This window comes from Cuculus canorus, chromosome 1, assembly GCF_017976375.1.
Source record: "Cuculus canorus isolate bCucCan1 chromosome 1, bCucCan1.pri, whole genome shotgun sequence".
NCBI classification, from domain to species: domain Eukaryota; kingdom Metazoa; phylum Chordata; class Aves; order Cuculiformes; family Cuculidae; genus Cuculus; species Cuculus canorus.
In genome coordinates, this window is record NC_071401.1 from 115,919,806 (window position 1) to 115,938,268 (window position 18,463).

General features: G+C 36.6%; 1 protein-coding gene across 6 annotated transcripts in view; it reads left to right on the forward strand.

The window, feature by feature from the left end:
- The window catches only part of CBLB (Cbl proto-oncogene B), a 131,436-nt gene that overhangs the window by 55,683 nt on the left and 57,290 nt on the right, over window positions 1–18,463 (forward strand). For all 6 annotated transcript variants that reach the window (XM_054086418.1, XM_054086443.1, XM_054086428.1 and 3 more), the window contains exon 4: window positions 12,522–12,668. In XM_054086418.1, coding sequence (XP_053942393.1) covers window positions 12,522–12,668 — 147 coding nt within the window. The remainder of the gene's footprint in view (window positions 1–12,521; window positions 12,669–18,463) is intronic.

An 18,463-nucleotide genomic window follows, 5' to 3' on the forward strand; every position in this document is an offset into this window, starting at 1 on the left:
AGAGTTGTTGGAAACTTACAGCTGGATTTCTTAGTACCCAGGCATTTGTTTGTTTCAATTTAAGATGTGAATTTTGTATCTGTTCTTTTCTCTGTTCTCACTTGTTTTGGTAGCAAGAGCTGGAATGTTTTGGTGTTTGATAGAAAAATACTACTGTCTTTAGTTTTATGCTCCTGTTTCAAAGCAATTTGTCTTCAGTGGCTGCTTCCAGGAATCCATAATCACAGCAAATGTTTACTTTTGGAAGTAGTAAAGTAAACTACATTTCTAGGCAAAACTACACAAGTGTTTAGTCTCATGGGAGTAAAAATCATGTGTAACTCTTAGAACCTTCATGCCTTAAAAAAATAACATTTTTACTGGAAGGAATTTTGGTTTGTGTTTTTGGGTTTTTTTTTAGTTGTGGTTGTGTTCATTTGTATTATTTTGATAGCGTTTGATAAGATTTAACAGTAAGTAAACCATACTTTTAGATTTTCATGTTGCCACTCAGAATTTTGATGTTGCACTTTAGCTGTGGTGTAATAACCTTTTCCCATCTTCTTTGGACTCTTGCCCTCTGTGAGCCTCTTCATCTAATTTTAGGAATGCTATCTTACTTGGCTTTCACTATACAAGTTCACTATCTTGGAAGACTTCTGTGACCTGACTATGCCACCAGCTCACTTAACACTACTTAATTCTCCAGGGTCAGCAAGTACCCTTCTAGGTTCTTGTTGCATCTATCCTCTTAAAGTACAGCATAATGCTCTGCTCCTGAATGACTCTGGTACTTCTCTTGTCCTTTACCTAATGCAGTGTTGCAGCATCGCCTGCCCTTTCCTACTGCCAGACTTTGCCAGGCCACCTTCCCAGTGGGACACACAGCCACACTTATGATACAGTCTGCATTTTGGGCAATTTCAGCTTTTCAACCACCTTTATAGAATCATAGAATTATTTGGGTTGTAAGGGTCCTTAAACATCACCTAGATCCAACCCTGCTGCCGTGGGGGGGCAGGGACATCTTCCACTAGATCAGGTTGCTCAAAGCCCCATGCAGCCTGGCCTTAAACACTTCCAGGGATAGGGCGTCCATGACTTCTCTGGGCAACCTGTTCCAGTGTCTCTCCACCCTCGCAGTAAAAAATGTCTTCCTAATATCTAATCTAAATCTCCCTTCTTTCAGCTTAAAACAGTTACCTCTTGTCCTACCACTGCACTCCCTGATAAAAGAGTCCCTTCCTAGCTCTCCTGTAGGATCCCATTAAGTGCTGTAAGGCTGCTATAAGTTCTCCCCAGAGCCTTCTCTTCTCTAGACTAAAAAAGCCCAACTCTCTCAGCCTGTCTGTATATGGGAGGTGCTCCATCCCTCTGATCATCTTCGTAGCGCTCCTCTGGACGTACTCTAACAGGTCCATGTCCTTCCAGAACTGAAAGTAGTACTCCAGGAGAGATTTCACAAGAGTGGAATAGGGAGAAAGCATTGCCTCCTTCAACTTGTTGGGCACACTTCTTTCGATGCAGCTCAGGATACGATTGGCTTTCTGGGCTGCAAGCGCACGTTGCTGGTTCATATTGAGCTTCTCATCCACCCGAACCCCCTTCTCTTCAGGGCTGCTCTCAATCTGTTCTTTGCCCAGCCTGTCATTGTGTTTGGGATTGCCTTGACCCAGGTGCAGGACCTAGCACTTGGCCTTGTTGAATTTCATGAGGTTCACACAGGCCCACCTCTGAAACCTGTTGAGGTCCTTCTGAGGACCTTCGCCTTCCTTATGGGGGTTAAAAAGAATGATTGTCAAGTTGTAGGACAGTTCAGTTTGCCAAGACATCCAAAAGTAATTTATTAATTATGAGGTATTAAAATTTTTGTGTAATCAAATTGTGTGAGGACTGAAGTAAGTGAACTTAGGAGTGTAGAGTACCGTGTTCTTAAGACGGACCCTTAATCTGTATCAGTATAGTCATTCTTGCTTTCCGTGGGGATGGTAAGCAGATACCCAAGGAAGAATAAATGGGGCAAACATGCATAATATAGTACATTCTCCTAGTACTCTGTGAGCCTTTGGCCATTTTTAGCTCAGGGATTTCCTGAGTGTGTTGTGCTTTGTTACTCTAGTAATCTTCAATGAAGCCGCTCTTCTCAGTGTTTTTCCAGTCTCCTCTCGAGCATATTTAAACTTGCCTCCATAGTATCCTTAGGCAACAACTTCTGTGGATCAGGTTTTTTTTGAGCTTGCTTCCCGTCAGCTTCATTTAGTATTCTAGTTACTGTCAGTCCCCATCCGTCTTCCTTATGCCACTTGGAATTTGTAGACCTCTGTCAGATTTCCTCTGTAGTTACTTGTCCAAGGTGAAGAGTCCCAGCATGCTCAATTCCTCCTCAGTTTGAAGTCATTTCTTACCTTTGATAAACCTTCTTGTCTTTTGATGTGTTTTTTATATATCTGATTCTTATGCCTGTTCTTACATATGTGATTTGATAAGAGCTGACTGTGATTTCTACATGGTGGCATAATTATGTTTTCTGTATTGTTCTCTGTTCTTTTGCTAATAACTTAGAATATTTGATTTATGTTTTTATTGCTGATGAGCTCTGAGCTCATATTGTCATAGAATTACCTATCATAATCTGAAGTCTTGCTTCTGAATGTCAGTGATCAGCTCAGAGCCTGCCTTTTTTTACATCAGGTCAAGATTATTTTTTCAAGTACATAGTTTTGCCTTCACATATGTGAACTTTATCTCTTATTTTTGTTGTTCAGTTACCCTGCAGCTATTCACACTTATCTGCCAGCCATATAGCCCTTGAGTAGCTTTATTTAATCAGCAGACTTTGCCACTTTCTGCTAGCTGCTTTCCTGTGAATGCTCTGAACAGAGCCGGTCCCTGTGTAACTCAGTGGTAGTTCCATTTCAAGCACAAATTTTAATGCCTACCCACTAATTGCATTTTTTTAAATTATTATTCATTTTAAATTATTATTCATTAGGCCATAGCTATGTAGCTTTCTTTAAAACCTTTGATTGTCTCCTGTATTGAAGAGTCCACATACGACAGTATCACCACTGGTTGGAAGCAGTGGGGGATGACCCATGTTCGTAAGTGTAGTCATGGAAATAGGATAAGCTTATTAATGCTGAAAGGAGAAAAAAAAATCTATTAAGCAGGTCAGGGTATAAATTTCTTCATTGGTAGCTGTACTTTAGACCAGAAAAGAAAAATAGCTTTCACAAAGGACTCTTTAGTCTTGTTCATTTCATCCTCTTCCCTTGCTTCTTATGGGAGATGGATAGAGAAGAAGCAAAAAGCTTTATTTTCATTTGTGCAGACAGCTTCTGTTCTGAAACTTCGAAATCAGTACTTCCTAAAGGTAAATATTCTGCCTCTGTTTTCATGAAAAATACAGCTGTTTGTCTAGCTGTATTTCTGCATTTTTAGCAGCTGCTTTTACTTAACTCAAGTTCTTGATGATATTTCAACCAGTTCTATTTGTTCTACCTAGTATGAAATCAAACAACTTGTTATAGAGAGGAAATCTGTTATACTTTCCCCAAGATCTGTGCTGTGCTCCCGTTTGGTACCCGATTGTTCTGAATTATCCTATTGGATGTGTGCTGACTTGATCTTCATGGGTGTAAGTAGGTATAGCATCATGAAACTATTTCAAGTAACGATTTGGAACCGAGTATTTGATTTTTCTTTCCTTGCTATTCTGTACAGATAAAGTTCCTAACACAACCTGGCAGCAGTGTGTCTCGTTTTAAATGGTTCAGAGATGTTTCTGATATGCAGGAGGACAGGAGGCCGATTGCTTCAGAGCCTATATGAAAGAGAAGAGGGTAGATTTATATTGTTTACTGCTTGGCCAGAGAATTGTAAATTTCTTCTTTGAATGAAAGTCACTTTATATTCTCTCAATAAATAAAACCAATGGTTATTCTAAGACCTGCACATGGTTTCAGTACTTAATATATCTTATTTTGTATGGGTTTGCACAATATTCATTTGTGTCTCACTGCTTAGCTGTGTGACACAGATTTTTGTTAAGTGTTTGTTGCAAACAAGCTGCATCTCAAGAATAAGTAATGCTTAAATCATTTTCAGGGGATGATTTCAGGAAGATTTGATTGAAGTGCTTCTGAGGAAATTGGAATTTTTTTGTAATATGTGTGATGGGAATGCAATAAATTTTAGCTCTGGAATAGAGACATGGTTTGAAGGCTGATAATTGTATTTCGATAGGTTATTTAGATCTCACTTGGACTTTCCTATTCTGGTAAATGTAATGTAGTTTAGACCGCAACCCACAGACAGTTTTTAGAATGCTTTAATGAGAGTGGCTGCCTACATGGGCTGAGAGTAAAAATTCTTATGTTGACATGTTTGAAGGTCTGTGAAAAAAATATATTTGTGAAAAGAGTTGGAGAGTTCTTCCACTTATTTAATAATGGCGTGTTTTTAAGAGGAAAACATGTGGGATGAAGAGGCGTAGTCTTTGTAAAAAAAAAATGAACTCTGCTTTTTATGAGAGGCTCCCAGCACGGCCACAGAACAAATATGTAGAAGTAATGATGTGCAAGAATCTCAAAAAGTCTCAAATCCAAAGACTTTAGAGAAGTTGATTTCTAAGGCAAAACATGCAACTTTGCGTAGTCTCTTGACCAAATCTCAGTAGCAGCTCAGCTAGGAAAATTCCCTTTTAGCTAGTCCCTTAGGAATACTGGAACAGCCTGTTGACTTGTGATCTTGTTGACTTGCAGTCTGTGGAAAACATGAGTGACACAGAAGGTAATAAGCATCTCTGTAGGTTCTGGTAGATTATTTTAAAATAATCTTAAAAAAAATCAGAAATTTGGATACTTCTTTACACTCCTAATGCATGAAAGTGAATGCTAGGTGGTTTTAAAAATTCTTTTCAGATCCCTTATCAGTACCTGAAGATCTTACTGGTAAAGACACTATTAAACTGTTCAAGAGTTATTGGAGGCACGTGATCCAAAGGCCTTTTTTCTGTTAAATATCAAAGTTGGATTTATGTACTTGAGAATGTTATATATGAAAAAATACATATATACATGTTAGCGTGACAAAACTACTTAATGTCAGCAAAAAGTAATAGGCCGGCTTTTAGAAATGGCTAGATTGTGTTGCAGATTTTTTTTTTTTCAATCACTGAGTTTGACAAGAGCAGTAAGCCTGAAAAAAATCAGTGTTCAAAAAAGATGTCTAGACAAGAAACTACACTTTTAGACAATTCAATAGGCTTTGAATTTAAAATTAAATAATCTGTTTTGCCTACCCGTGAGGATTCTAATTTCTGTGGAGTGTTCTTTTAATTTCTTAATTGAAATAAAGACTGACTGGTAAAAAATAGCAAATAAAACTAAACAAACCAGTGCCCAGCTCTATACGGATCAGATTATATATGTTCAATAGTGTGTGTTGTAGGGATGAGATATTAGCTCAATTAAAAGTTTTGGTAGCAAAATCAGTAAATCTGTTAGCTCTTATTTTATGTTCCTATTTATAATGTCATTGGGTTCACTACCCTTTACAGAGTATTTATACTTATAAATATTTGTATCAGGTTTATTCTAATTTCTTTCCATGGCATTCTCTAGAAGTTTTTTTCCTTTATCTCTGTCCTTTTGCATAAGTAAATAGAGATAATAACTATTTATGGGGAAAATTATTTCATCTTTTGACAACACATCTTTTTGTCATTTTTGATAACTCGCATTCTGCTTTAGGCAGACTGTATTTCCTTTGTTGCTTTAATTCCTGCTAACACTCTTTGGATATGTTACTTCCGATATCTGAGTACTAACAAGAAACAAGATTAAATTACTTTAGGAGTACCTTGAGACATTCATCTGTACTGGGCAACTGTCCTTGGGACGGAACTGGAAGTAATCAAGTTTTCAAAATGTGTACTGTAAAGCTCGGCTGATGATAGTTATTCATGCTTGCTGCTGGATAGAGTTGTTTGTTTAGCAAAATCCCAAATATAATCTTTGGATAGCACTTTGCCTAAGAGATGTTGGTAGGCACAATGCCAGGCCAGTTCGTAAATGAAAGATTAAAGAGTAGTAGTGAGTGGGCAGACTCATCAGTTTGTAGAGTGTCTTAGATTTGGAGAAACCCTGGCTATCTTCCTTCCTTTCTATTCATATTCTGTTTTCTTCACTAAGCAATTGCATATTATATTCATTCTTTATTTGCGCATAAATGGGGCAGCAGATTCGTACTATAGAAGCACTGACAGCTCATAAGCAGTTTTGAAAGAGGGAATGAAATTTGTAGTTCTTTAAGCATTTCCACCTTCTATTTTGATACTCGTCTGGTCTTTAAAACTGAACAAACCAGTCTGCTGGTGGAAGTTAGTATATCAATGTAAAATGATTTTAATCAAAGGAAAAGGTGGAGGAAAATTGAAGGTGACATTGTGATAAACTTTCTTTGTTTTCTTAGATATCCTTGCCCCAATCATACCCAAAATCTGCCGTATTTTTGGTTTGGTATCCATAGTGTATAGCACAGCTGCGATAGACTTGCATGATAGTCCTTGTATCTGCCAGAAAGGCTGATGGAGAAACATTCAGGGACTCGTATTGCTTTCCTACTCATAAGCTCAACTCCTGCAGAATTAAAAGAATAGTAGTAGTTGCCTCCAGCTAGTTTCTTACAGTTTTATACTTGTTTTTCATGTTTAGCGTGTGATGAATTTAATTATTGGCTGAACCTTGCCGTGTTTAAGGCAGTCTTTTTTTTCCTGGGCTTCCAGATGAGGGATACAAAAGCACAACAAAATCATTTGTTCCTTCCGTGAGTCAGCAGCTCAAGGAGGAAATAGAGCTCATATGTATCCTTAATCCCAGGGATATTTCATTCCAAGATTAGGTCCATATACTTTGGTCCCTGAACATTACTCTGTATTTATATAGCTTTTAAAAATTATTATTACTCAAATCCAGAATTGGGCTGATTGCTAGATATGATGGTAGACAGTTGTTTGGGTTTTTTTTCTCTGCAGGCATGTCGACAGGAACCCTTCGTTAAGTGTTAGGGAGAGTTTCATTGTTAAGATTGTCTGACTGTATTCTATACCTGCATTTTTCTAAAACAGCGGCATTATGTTGGGTTTTTTTGTTTGTTTGGGGGTTTTTTTGTTGTTCTTGGGGTTTTCTTTTTTTTTTTTTCTTCCAATGTTTACTTTCTGTGAAAGAGGAAGCTCTGGAAGAGGAAGGGGGATAAATGTCTCACGGTTGTACTGGATTATCAAGAGTGCACTGCTAGCAGTATGTATCGTTTTTAGTCATGTTCCTGTGCCTTTTGGACATTTGGAAATTCACGTGTTTCTTCAGCAATACTCTTTTTTTTTTTTTTTGTCATTATTTATCCTGAACTCAATGCATTCCTGTCTCTGTCACTTGTCTGTAGTTAATGGTAGAAATATAATTTGTCAAAGGGCTTTTATGGTGTTAGCTATTATGTTCCTCATGATGGCAAAATACAAAGAGGAAATAACTCGGAAAGGGATTTTTTCACAGAATGGAAGCCTGGGCACAAATGCAAATGCTGAACTCCTGGAGAGCAAAGGGGAAGAAGAGCTCAGAACATGGTTCTCTGCTTCCCTCTTTTATAACTTAGTCATAAGGCTCTATCTGGTGCCCTCAAATCAGTAGCATTTATTTTGTGGGATCCCTGTGTTTCATTGCAACTTAAGCATATGGATCAGAAATCTGTTTTGAATATTAGTGATTATGTGAAATGAGCTCTGTACATATGCTTTGGATTTTGAAGCTTTACTGTTCATGGAGGGATGGATTTTTAAAAGTTAAAATCAATAGTCCACCTTATGAAGACGTTTTCAACTTCTTTATATCTTGGTTCATAAGCAGGTGTGACTTGCAGTTTTGTCAGCTAACAGAGCTGTCTTTGTACAATTATTCTAAATAAGAATTGTAGAGGAATGATCTGTTGTTTAGTAACAGTAATATACTTTTGTGTCAGATCTGTCTGGAAGTTATTCTTGGCTGCCAAACAGATTTTACTCTAGCTCTAAGGACTGTTTTTCTGTGCCAGGGGATTGAGTTATATATTATGAGCTTGGAAAGTTGATATATTTATTAAACAACAACCTGCTGTAATAAACAAGTATGTCTATGTGGATGCAGAAAGATTAAATGCTTAGTGGAAGCAATAGAGAAGGAAACCCAGCAGTAACTTAATTTTTGGAGTGACCTAACTGCAAAGGTACACAATATGACTTATTTTCTACACTGTTCTTTTTCTAGAAATATGCATACTTGTAAAATAAAAGTAATTGTTTTTCATGGGAGATAGTAATATATAAGCATGAAAGTAGAGGTGATATACACATACTGTTTATGCATTTTCGAATTGTTGCATGAGATGTAAGTACATATTGCTAAAATGACTTTGTCTTGATTGTCTGTGAAATACAGTGATTATGAAGGTTCAGGGCACAGATGTATGTTTTGCTTTGTATATTTATGTATATGCTGATTCTGCCAAGTGTATTTGGTGCTTTCCAAATCCAGAGCTGTCTAAATGTTTTTATCTGTTCATCCACATTATGCAGGCAGTAAATGCAGGACACAGGTCCCTCTCACCTGATTTATCAGGCCAGTGGCAGAAAGGAAGCGACACCACCTAATTCCACATCCAGTTCTGCTTGACAGACTGTATTGCCTTCCATAAAGTAAAATTTGCTTTCATGCAATGATTACAAAGTTGACACAGCCAGAACTTATCTGTGTTATTGCATGGCGGTCACTCTTCACTTTCCTGTTGAATAGATCTAGGAGGGTAGGACTGCTTCAGACCTTCTAAAACTAATTGCCACTACTCTGGTTATGGCTGGGATATGGTAATATTTCCATTATTAAGCCCTATTTTCAAATTACATAGACCGGGTATTTGAGAAGTCCTTCAGTTATGAAATTTTTGCAATATTCTCTAGCCTGATCCCTCTTCCTGGAGTTGAAAATTGGTGCAGAATATAGTAATTTACTAAAAAGTGAACTAACTCATGATTCTTATTTTCAGGCTTTACTGCTTCTATTTTAGAAAACTTGCCTATAAGTTGCAACTTCAGAAGACAGATTAATTTTGAAATAAAGAAAATGCATCTTTCTTCTGATTAAACCTTAGATCTTACTGTTATATTGTGGAGAATGATCATCTCAGTTAAATTTGGTATAAAGAGGCAGCATTGTTTGATTTTGATTTGTGAATGATAAGGCTTTTCACATCAGCATGAAACCTATTCTCTCTAGAGAAATAAAAGGAGATGCTTGTGTTCTATACTAGGCATAACACAGCTGAGGAAAGAAATACCACCTCTAACATACTTAAAGTTGCAAGTGAAAGTATATTATAATTCCAATGCCTGAAGGCTGGCTGCTGAGGCATTAAAACCATTGGTTCTTTATAATTTGGATAGAATTTTTTTTTTGAGGTGTAGCTCCAAGATGATCCCTTAAGATATCTTTCCCCTGCTAGAGTCTGATAAGTTAAAGAGTTGCTCCGGACCGTGTATCTGCTCAGCTCTTCTGTGCTACCAGACTGCCAGTACTGTTGACTCTCTGCCACTACAGTGGTCTTCACTGTGACCTGGAGAAGAAAAGGCCGTGTTATCAATGCAGACTGGGTTGATAGATTGTTTTCTTTGCATAATGAGAATGAGACCTAAAATAGATTGACCAGTTCTTTGGCTTCCATTAAGATTATTCACAAAAATAGTAAAGCTGATCGTTTTAGTTGTTTTTCAAATGTTTTTCAAATTAATATGACTTGAATACCTTGTCTTATACTTATGAATGGAAAATAAGACTGAAATTTTTTGACAGTGCTCCATATTTTTATGGAGGGAGAAAAAGGAGTCATCCTAATTTAGAAAACGGAGCCTCACAAGTGGCTCCATTTCCTACCGAGTGCAGTGTGTACTTCTTGACATGCCATGTGAAAACCCTCCACAAGGCAGCAAAAGTACATGTGCTAAAAGGGATAGACATTTTCAGAAGAGTAAAATGCACAGGTAGGGAGATTCAGTGGCCCACTCTGATGACATCACCTCTACATCTTGTATAATTCTTTAAAAACATTTCTGAAATCATTCAACTTTTTATCTCTGCCTCAGTAATTTCCTGAGATCTGGTATCACGTAGGCCTATCTAAGTAAAAATGGTTGCACTATATACTTTACAATTCTAATGAAAAAATATACAAGTTAAGACATAATTTATTATGATTATTTGATACCAAAGAGGGACATACGATAGTCATCTGGTACAGCAGGAAACAAAACTGGGGAGGAAGCAGAGCTACGATATAGATAAATTATGAAGAATTTGCCATTTTCTGGTGTGTGTATGTTCTGTGATGTATGTTCAGAAACAAATAAGGTTCTAGTTGGTTTAGAGTATCAGCTTTGCAGTCACATAAAAGGAAGGTGTCTTAGTTTGATATTAAAAGGTTTTTTTTTTCTTTTTTATACAAATACAAAATATAAATTGACTTTCTTCTTTTTTACTTGCTTCTTTTTTTTAACAAATTTATATAACAAAAGTATATTGATGCACTTATATATTGATACACTTAGTGACTGGTGCACTAAGATGGAAGGAATAGGCTTTGTGGTTTAGATGTAGTCATTTGGATACGTGTCTGTAGTGTGCATTTACTGGCCGGTTCCTACCAGTTATTGGTTCCGGTCACATACTGTGCAGCTATATCTAATAGGCAATGAGTGGTCATGCATGCTTGCATACAGACGCCCTTTTACTCCCCTCCCAGCAAGGAAATGCCTCAGATGGCACCTGTACATGACCTCATCCTTTAATTCACTACACAGCTCAAGCTTCATGAATCCAACAAGTTTTGTAATACTTCACTAGCTAAATTTGTATCTGAAAAGTACCTCTGCAGCATAGTACATTGCTAATGTATATAAATATACTGTGTACCAGGCAAGGAAGGTTCTGTTCAGACTTGCACCAAATCTTGTTTGCATCTGTCCTGAGTACAGAAAGCTTCTCGCTTAATCTTGGGTCTGGGACAGGCTGAGAAAGCCATATTAAAATAGCTGTCGCTTGCCCTCTGCATCAGGCTTGAGTCTGAGGAGTAAAATAATAAGGAACACATGTCTGTAATTACAGTGCAAAGAATATAGGAAGACGGATAGCAAGAAACAAATCTAGAAAATAAGGAACAGTTGTGCATCATAATTATAGACATTTGAGGATACAAAATAATTAGCCCTACAACCATTCTGAATCTTGAGGAGAGGGAGAGAGTATTCATCAGAAGTTGGTTGGTTGGTTGGTTTGTTTGTTTTAAATTACTCTGTTTTCAAAAGAACTATCTTTATCATTGTTTTCCTCATAGCAAAACCTATAGTAAAATCTGCAACATGATTGCTGCTTCAGTACGGATTTGAATGTTCTTTTAGGAAGGCCCAGTGAAATCTGTTTTACTGGGGGTATTTTTGAGGTTTTAAGCGTGAGAAATGCTAATATTAATATTCTGAAAGCTGTTAGGTTTTTTTAGTACATGCATACCAATCAGACGCATCTTAATTTTTTCATGTGTCTAGGGACTTATGAATATGTTTGAATTTATTTAAAATACTGTCTATAAGCAGTTATAAATTAGATGACTGATAAGTATTTTATTATATTTTTCATTAAATTTTTTAGAGACACTGTGAAGTAGTACTTGTGATTGTAAAAGGTGAATAGGCCTGACACAGTAGTACTTCGTTAAAATACTTAAGAATATAAATTCTTCATCAGAAACTGCCCCATCTCCTCAATTTCATGAGTCATGTAGGAAAATATCCCTTTTTTACTGCTAGGATGATCTAATTTTTGATTAACTGATTTAAGTCTGGAAAGCTTATGGAAGTGAACTGATAGCAAAGAAGCTTGATTTTGTTTCTCATGTGCCACTGAAAACTGAAAGTAGACTTTAACTGAAGAGAAGGCATGTAAAAGGATAATAGGAAGCAGCTGCAGTAGGGGAAAGCTGGAAAGAATGAAAAGAATGAAATTGTTATAGTATTGAAGAATAAGCCTAGTCCTGTCCTGTGTTTACATTTCTAGGAACCTGAACTGAAGTAAGCTTGTCACATATAAAAATATATTTTGATTTTTTTTGCTGCGTTGAGGGTTTTTTAAAATATTTTACTGTCTAATTAGTATAAATTCCTACTTCTGTGATGGTTAAGTTAAGTAGAAATGCACAAGCTGTAATCTTTATGGGTATCAGAATGGTGTCTGGAAAATGCATTCATACCTATTCTATTACTGAACAAATTATTGTATATTCATGGAAACACAGACAACTCATTTGTATTTCTTTGTGTTTTCGGTTGAAGGCTCAGTATTTTTCTTGTGCCACACAGTGATTATTACACAAATGTGCCGGCTGTATGAGATTCTGAAAGACTGATTCAATTTGTTAAATTTTAAGGGTTTGATACGATAATTATTTTTTTCCTATTATATCCACAGGAGAAACCTAACAAAGCTGTCACTCATCTTCAGCCACATGCTAGCAGAAATCAAGGCTATTTTTCCAAATGGCCAGTTCCAGGGTGATAACTTCCGTATCACCAAAGCTGATGCTGCAGATTTCTGGAGAAAATTCTTCGGAGATAAGTAAGTACTAACATTTCACAACAGTCCTTAATTATCTGTAATTGCAAGTGTGAAATGGGGTGATAATTAAAAAATAAATAAATAATGGTGCTACCTATGTTGGTGATCATCTTAAATGTAATTTCTTTTCGAAGTCTTTAAATTGGCTGAAATCACTGAGTTGATTATTAATAATTTTTTTTTGCTATGTTGTAATTTACTCAAAGAATGAGTAAAAGTGTATGGTCAGTTCTGTAAAGGGCACTTACACACAGTCACTACTTAGACTAAATTGCATGAAGTTTATTTTTTCCATTCTTGAGTGAAGAGCATACATTGTTTTCATAAAATATATGGCAAATCACATTCTTCAATGTTATATATACTTATTATAGAAATGATAACTCTCAAGTTTGAATTAATAACTTGATATTGGTCTCATTAATGCTATGTTTCCTTATCCTATCTTTAACTTTCCAAGGTAAATTACAATATTTAGTGGTTTTTAAGTAACTGAAGTAATGTTTTTATACCCTGTTATGGAAACATTTTTTTCTACAACTACTACCTGTAATGCAGTCACAAGGGAGTATTGCATTCTTTTGTTCAAATTGCGTTGCTAAAAGAGATGGAATAACTGGAGATACTTCAGAAGTTTTAATCAAAAGCAATTTTTGGAGAAACATAGGGTTCCATTAGGGGTCATAAAATGAATGCTAAGTGTGACTTGTAGATATGTGACTAAATCCTTAAAGAAATGCAATATTGAAAATGTAAAAGTAAGACGTAGAAATGTAAAATGTAGAAGACATATAGCTTGATCACTTTCTGATACGGAATATTTATTAGTGTTACAGTGACATGAGAGGGAGGAAGCAAGAGATTTGTGTATTTTACAGTATAATGGAGCACTCATGGTCATCAAGTCTGATAGCTTGCCCAGTATAGGTCATAGCAAATAACAGAACAATTTGTGCAACAGTCTTATGTTTTCAGAGCAAGAGCAACTCTTTAAAATAAGTCTTTAATTCTTTATTTAGAATATCAGTGTAGTAGGTTGGCAGTTTTGCAAATTGAATCTCTTTCAGTGTGAATTTGCAACACTTTAACTTCATTTTTTTGCTAGTCTAAACACATCTACAGCTAGCTTCCAGCCTTTTGGTTTCATTATAGTGCTATCTAGTAACTTCAGTTGTCTAACAAATTTCTTTCCAATACAGATAATGTTGTGAGACATATGAATTCATTGTACCAATCCCCTTTATGTTAGAGGAAAGGAATCTGACCATGTGTATTAGGTTTTTGAATGTGAAGATGATTCAAAATTCCCACAAAAGTTCAGATAGAATTATTTGAAGGATTAATTTACATGACATATAGGGGGTCTCTCAGATGAGGCTTTTAAAAACACCAGTCAAAAAAAGAAAAACAGGAGCTTTGAAAAAATTACTTGACCATGAGCATCTTGTTCAGTGTTCCTCCCTTTTCCCCCTTTGCTTAGCAACTGTCAGAGTTTATATCTCCTCATGGTCCTTCTCTTTTCCTGTTGAGCTCTGTCTTCGAATGACCTTTACCAAATGACTTGATTGCAAATTGCATTTCTGTCATTGCAATTTAGAGATCTCATCTTCTGCAAGCTGCTGTTTCTTTGTCGTTCAATCTTAATCAGTTCCATCAGCTTTAGTATTCACTATCATCTTCCTCTTTGTTTCTCTACCAACTTGTACTTTCTGTGTGAGGTTCAAGTGCTTCCCTTCAAGTTTCCTTCAAATGATCCTGCCAGTTTCCTTTGGGATATGGTACAGTAGATAGGTACTTGAGGTGTCAGACAGTAGAATACTGTAACACTTAAGTTTTTATCAGAACCAGGTTGGTAAGAACCATTTTTCAACTGCATTCATCCATCTGAACAACTCTGCTGTACCCTTGTCTTTCTGTCTGTTTGCATTTGACTCCTCTCTTTTCTGACTCATCGTATGGAGCAATTCTTTCGAATCCTTTTCAAGACCCCAGAGCTTTTATTATGCCTTTTTTATGTTTCAAGTTTTTTCCTGCTTATGTAAATTTCTTCATAAAATGGAACTTTAAATATCAACTCTCAGTATTAACCCCCTGACTTTCTCACCTCCCTTCCTCCATGTGTGTACGTTGATAGGGCTAGGGTTGTTTGGTGTTTTTGGTTTTTTTGGGTTTTTTTTTGTTTTGTTCTATTGTTCTGGGTTTTTGTGTTTGTTTTTTTTTTTATTTTGGTTTTCTTTGTTAAGGTATCGATGCACTAAAAATGCCTAGGAATCAAGGCAGTTTTGGGGGACATACAGTTGATTACATGTGTAATCTTGATCATCTAGTATAGCCTGGAAGTTTTTTGAGTTCTGTTTTCTCAGGTGCTTTACTATAAGACTGGGTAAATAACCACTGTTATTAGTGTTCCTGGCTCTTTTCTAGTAAAGGAAGCTGTTTTAGTTACCTGATTTCTAAGCAGTTAACAGTTGATCTCTGTTTGACAGCCTTGCCACTATCTCAGGTTTAGTTAATAGTGCTCAAGTAACAGTAGAGCATGTAACAGCATGTACAGTGAAATAAAGGAGAAAAAGGGTTATTTGGCATTACACTTGATCTGTTCATTAAACAAAATGCCTCAAGCTTTTTAGACGTAAGTTGTCTTCTAATCCATTCAGAAATATGTGGTAGGTATGCCTGTGAGCCACATCTTTTACAATGGGTGTGTTATGACAAATTAGTTTGCAAATATGCTAATATCTCTTCCCTAGAAGCAAAACTTTTTATATAAAGATATTGGGTGTTGCAAACAACTGATAAAATCTGTTTCTAAACTGACCACCTAAAGGTACATCCTGAGGACTATCTGAAGCCTCCAACTCTGGTTAGATATGCAGCGCAAGTGAAGGAGGTACAGGGAGGAACTTCCGTGGCTGCATCTCTCTCCCTTTTAATGGGCAAGCCTGTGCTCTTCATTTGTTTGCAAAAAGCAGCCCTTGCTTTTATGTCACTGAGTCGTTCTGCACAAGAATACAGCATAAATGAAAAGTTGCACTGGATCTGGGCTTCTAATGGGTAAACAAGAAATCATTCTGATGTATCGTTTCATCTGATTGGAAGGAGGGAATTGAACTATGAGATTAATTTATGCGTGGGGTTTTTTTCAGCGTAATATTATCGTAAAATAATCTTCCTGTTCCTAAACATATGAATTGGAAGCTTTTCAGTAATACATTTTCTGCCTTGATTTCTTTCTGAATTGTTGTCATTTTAAAATTTGAAATATTCTAAATAGCAAGAAGGAGGTCAGTAGTCATTTATATTTTTAAGTTGACCCTACGCTTCTGTTTATACAAAGCAATGTATTGTAATTTGCTGAGGAACAAAACCCAAAAGATATGATTTCCAAGAGCGTAGTTTGTCATTAAAAAAAATATAAAATTCTGTATCTGATTTCTTTTACTGCTCTTCCCCAATGAATAGGAAACGTGTAGCATTGGTTTGTTACATTTGTCTGTCATGACACTTGCTGTGAAGTTCTGCAGCTGTAACTAAGTTCATTCATCCCGTCATAGGATGCAGTCAATCTTTTAAAGCTAGTCAGGTGTACATTCACGTAGCTTCCAACTCATTAGCAAAAATAAATGCTAGGTTAACTATTTCAAGTCTTTGATCACACATCTAGCAGCTCTTGGAGTTTTCTGCAGAAAACACAGAAGTAGAGTTTAGAGAGTAATTTGAAAGGCTCTATGGGAGCAGTATGCTAAAATAACATATTTGTGGCCTTCAGGTGCATCCAATTTCTGCATTTCTGATATGTTTCTACAAAACGTCTAGATAGTGGCAATAGTTAGAGAAGCTTGGATAGGAGAGAATGCTGTGATGCTTGTGAGAGCGGCAGACACAATGACAATGGAAATTATCAGTCCTCATATAGGCAGAGAGTGCAAAAGGAGCAAATGGAGGTTTTCCAGTATCGTGTGTTTCAAAGGAGGAGGGGAAAACTTGAAGTGATGTGATGTTTGGAAAGGGTCTGGAGAGACTAATGTGGAGTTCAGGAGTATACAGGGAGAACTGATAAATCAAGGTGGGAGATAATGAGATTTTTTTTATTATCTGAGTGGAGAAAAAACATGGACAGCAGCAGTATGGTAAAGGAAGAAATGAGAGAATTGGTTTTTCTGCAAGGGCAAAGTAAACTATGTACCCAAATTAGGGGTGGGTAAGGAGGTCAGCAGTGTCCAAATAGAAGGCCCAGGATGATTTTGGTGTATTGACTTTGTCAAGGAAGCTGACTGAGAAAAGCTGTCAGGGAGATGAGGAAATAGAATGTTGTATTAGCTTTGTGAAAACTTTCCCAGGGCTGAATGACTGGAGTAGGCTGAGAATGGAGTTCTTTGGCATACGCACAGGCTATAGAGATAAAGAGAGCTTCTTAAAGGAGCTGTTTGAAAAATAACTGAGAAATAAATTAACACAAGCCTTGCAATACAGTCAAGGTCAAGATTTTAAGTTAAGAGCTATACGAAGAAGGAGCTTGATAGTGTCAAAAGCAGGAAAGTGGTGCAATTGAGAAGATGTGATTTTTGAATTTGTACTGATTACTAGAATACAGTTATTGGAGCAAGTGGTTTTAGTGGAGTGAATCTTCACCCATCGTTTACCATTACAATTGCACTGAAGCAGATGACAGTTAAATGTACAGCGAAATAGTAATGTTAAATGGAACTGTGAAATTGTAAGGCATGTAGTCAGCAGTTACATTTGTTTACAGATACTTTAGTAACTCTCAGTAGGCTGTAAAAATGCATATAAAACATAATCTGATAGCTTCTTCATTATCTGCATTTTATCCCTGTGTAGTGCTTGATGTTAATTTCCCTGTGTTCCTCGCTCATTTTAATAACCTGTACATTTTTTACTAGTTTTCTGAGCAAAAATGTGCAAAATACCTCTGGGAATGATCCTGAACTGAGGAGGAGAGTGGCCGAGATGACCTAAAAGGTCTTTCCAGCCTATGAATTTGAAAGCTACAGTGAAGTCATGCAGGGCTTCAACTACTGAAATTTGTGGTTTGTGGCTGTCTTCATGTTGCAGAATGAATCAGCAGCAAAATGTCAATGTTCTTAAATTTTTGGGTCTTCATAGTTCTGCCATTTATTTTAACTTTTAAGGTTTTACTCTTCATTGTGAAACCTTAAAAAAATGAAAGCATTTCTGTTGTTGTTGTCAGAGAAATTGATTTCCCCCTACCTTTTCTAATTTCTGAGGAAATGGAAGTTCTTTCACTGCTAGGGTCAAACACACTACTATTTTAAAGCTCTGATACTCCCCCCCTCCACCCTCACCCCCGGCTGAGGCCTAATATGTGTTTGGTCTTCATTGGATTTTATGGAAAAATGTGGCTATTGATTTCTCAGTAGCAGTCAAACACAATATTTAGACTGATACTCTAAATTTTGAGTAGTTGTGGTTCCGCTGTGGTCAGTGCTTTTTGGCTCTGGATAGAACAGACACAGCCTCTGTGGCTTAGTTTCAGAGAACAATCAGTAGAACAGGCAGACCACAATGCACAATTTAACTTGAAAACATTTAGTTGTCGGAAAGTGAGACCTCAGATGAGCTAGGTTTTAACACCTTGTTGATCCCCTTAATTTATTACTTCTTTGCCTGTTCTGGCTGCTGAAAGTGCCCGAGAGCCCTACTGTTGTGGGAACGCTTAAAAATATGGACTGAAGAGGCAGTCCTGGACCAGAGAGCTTCAAATCTAAGTATGAACTGAAGTGTAAAGGGAAGCCAAAAGATAGAGAGATGAA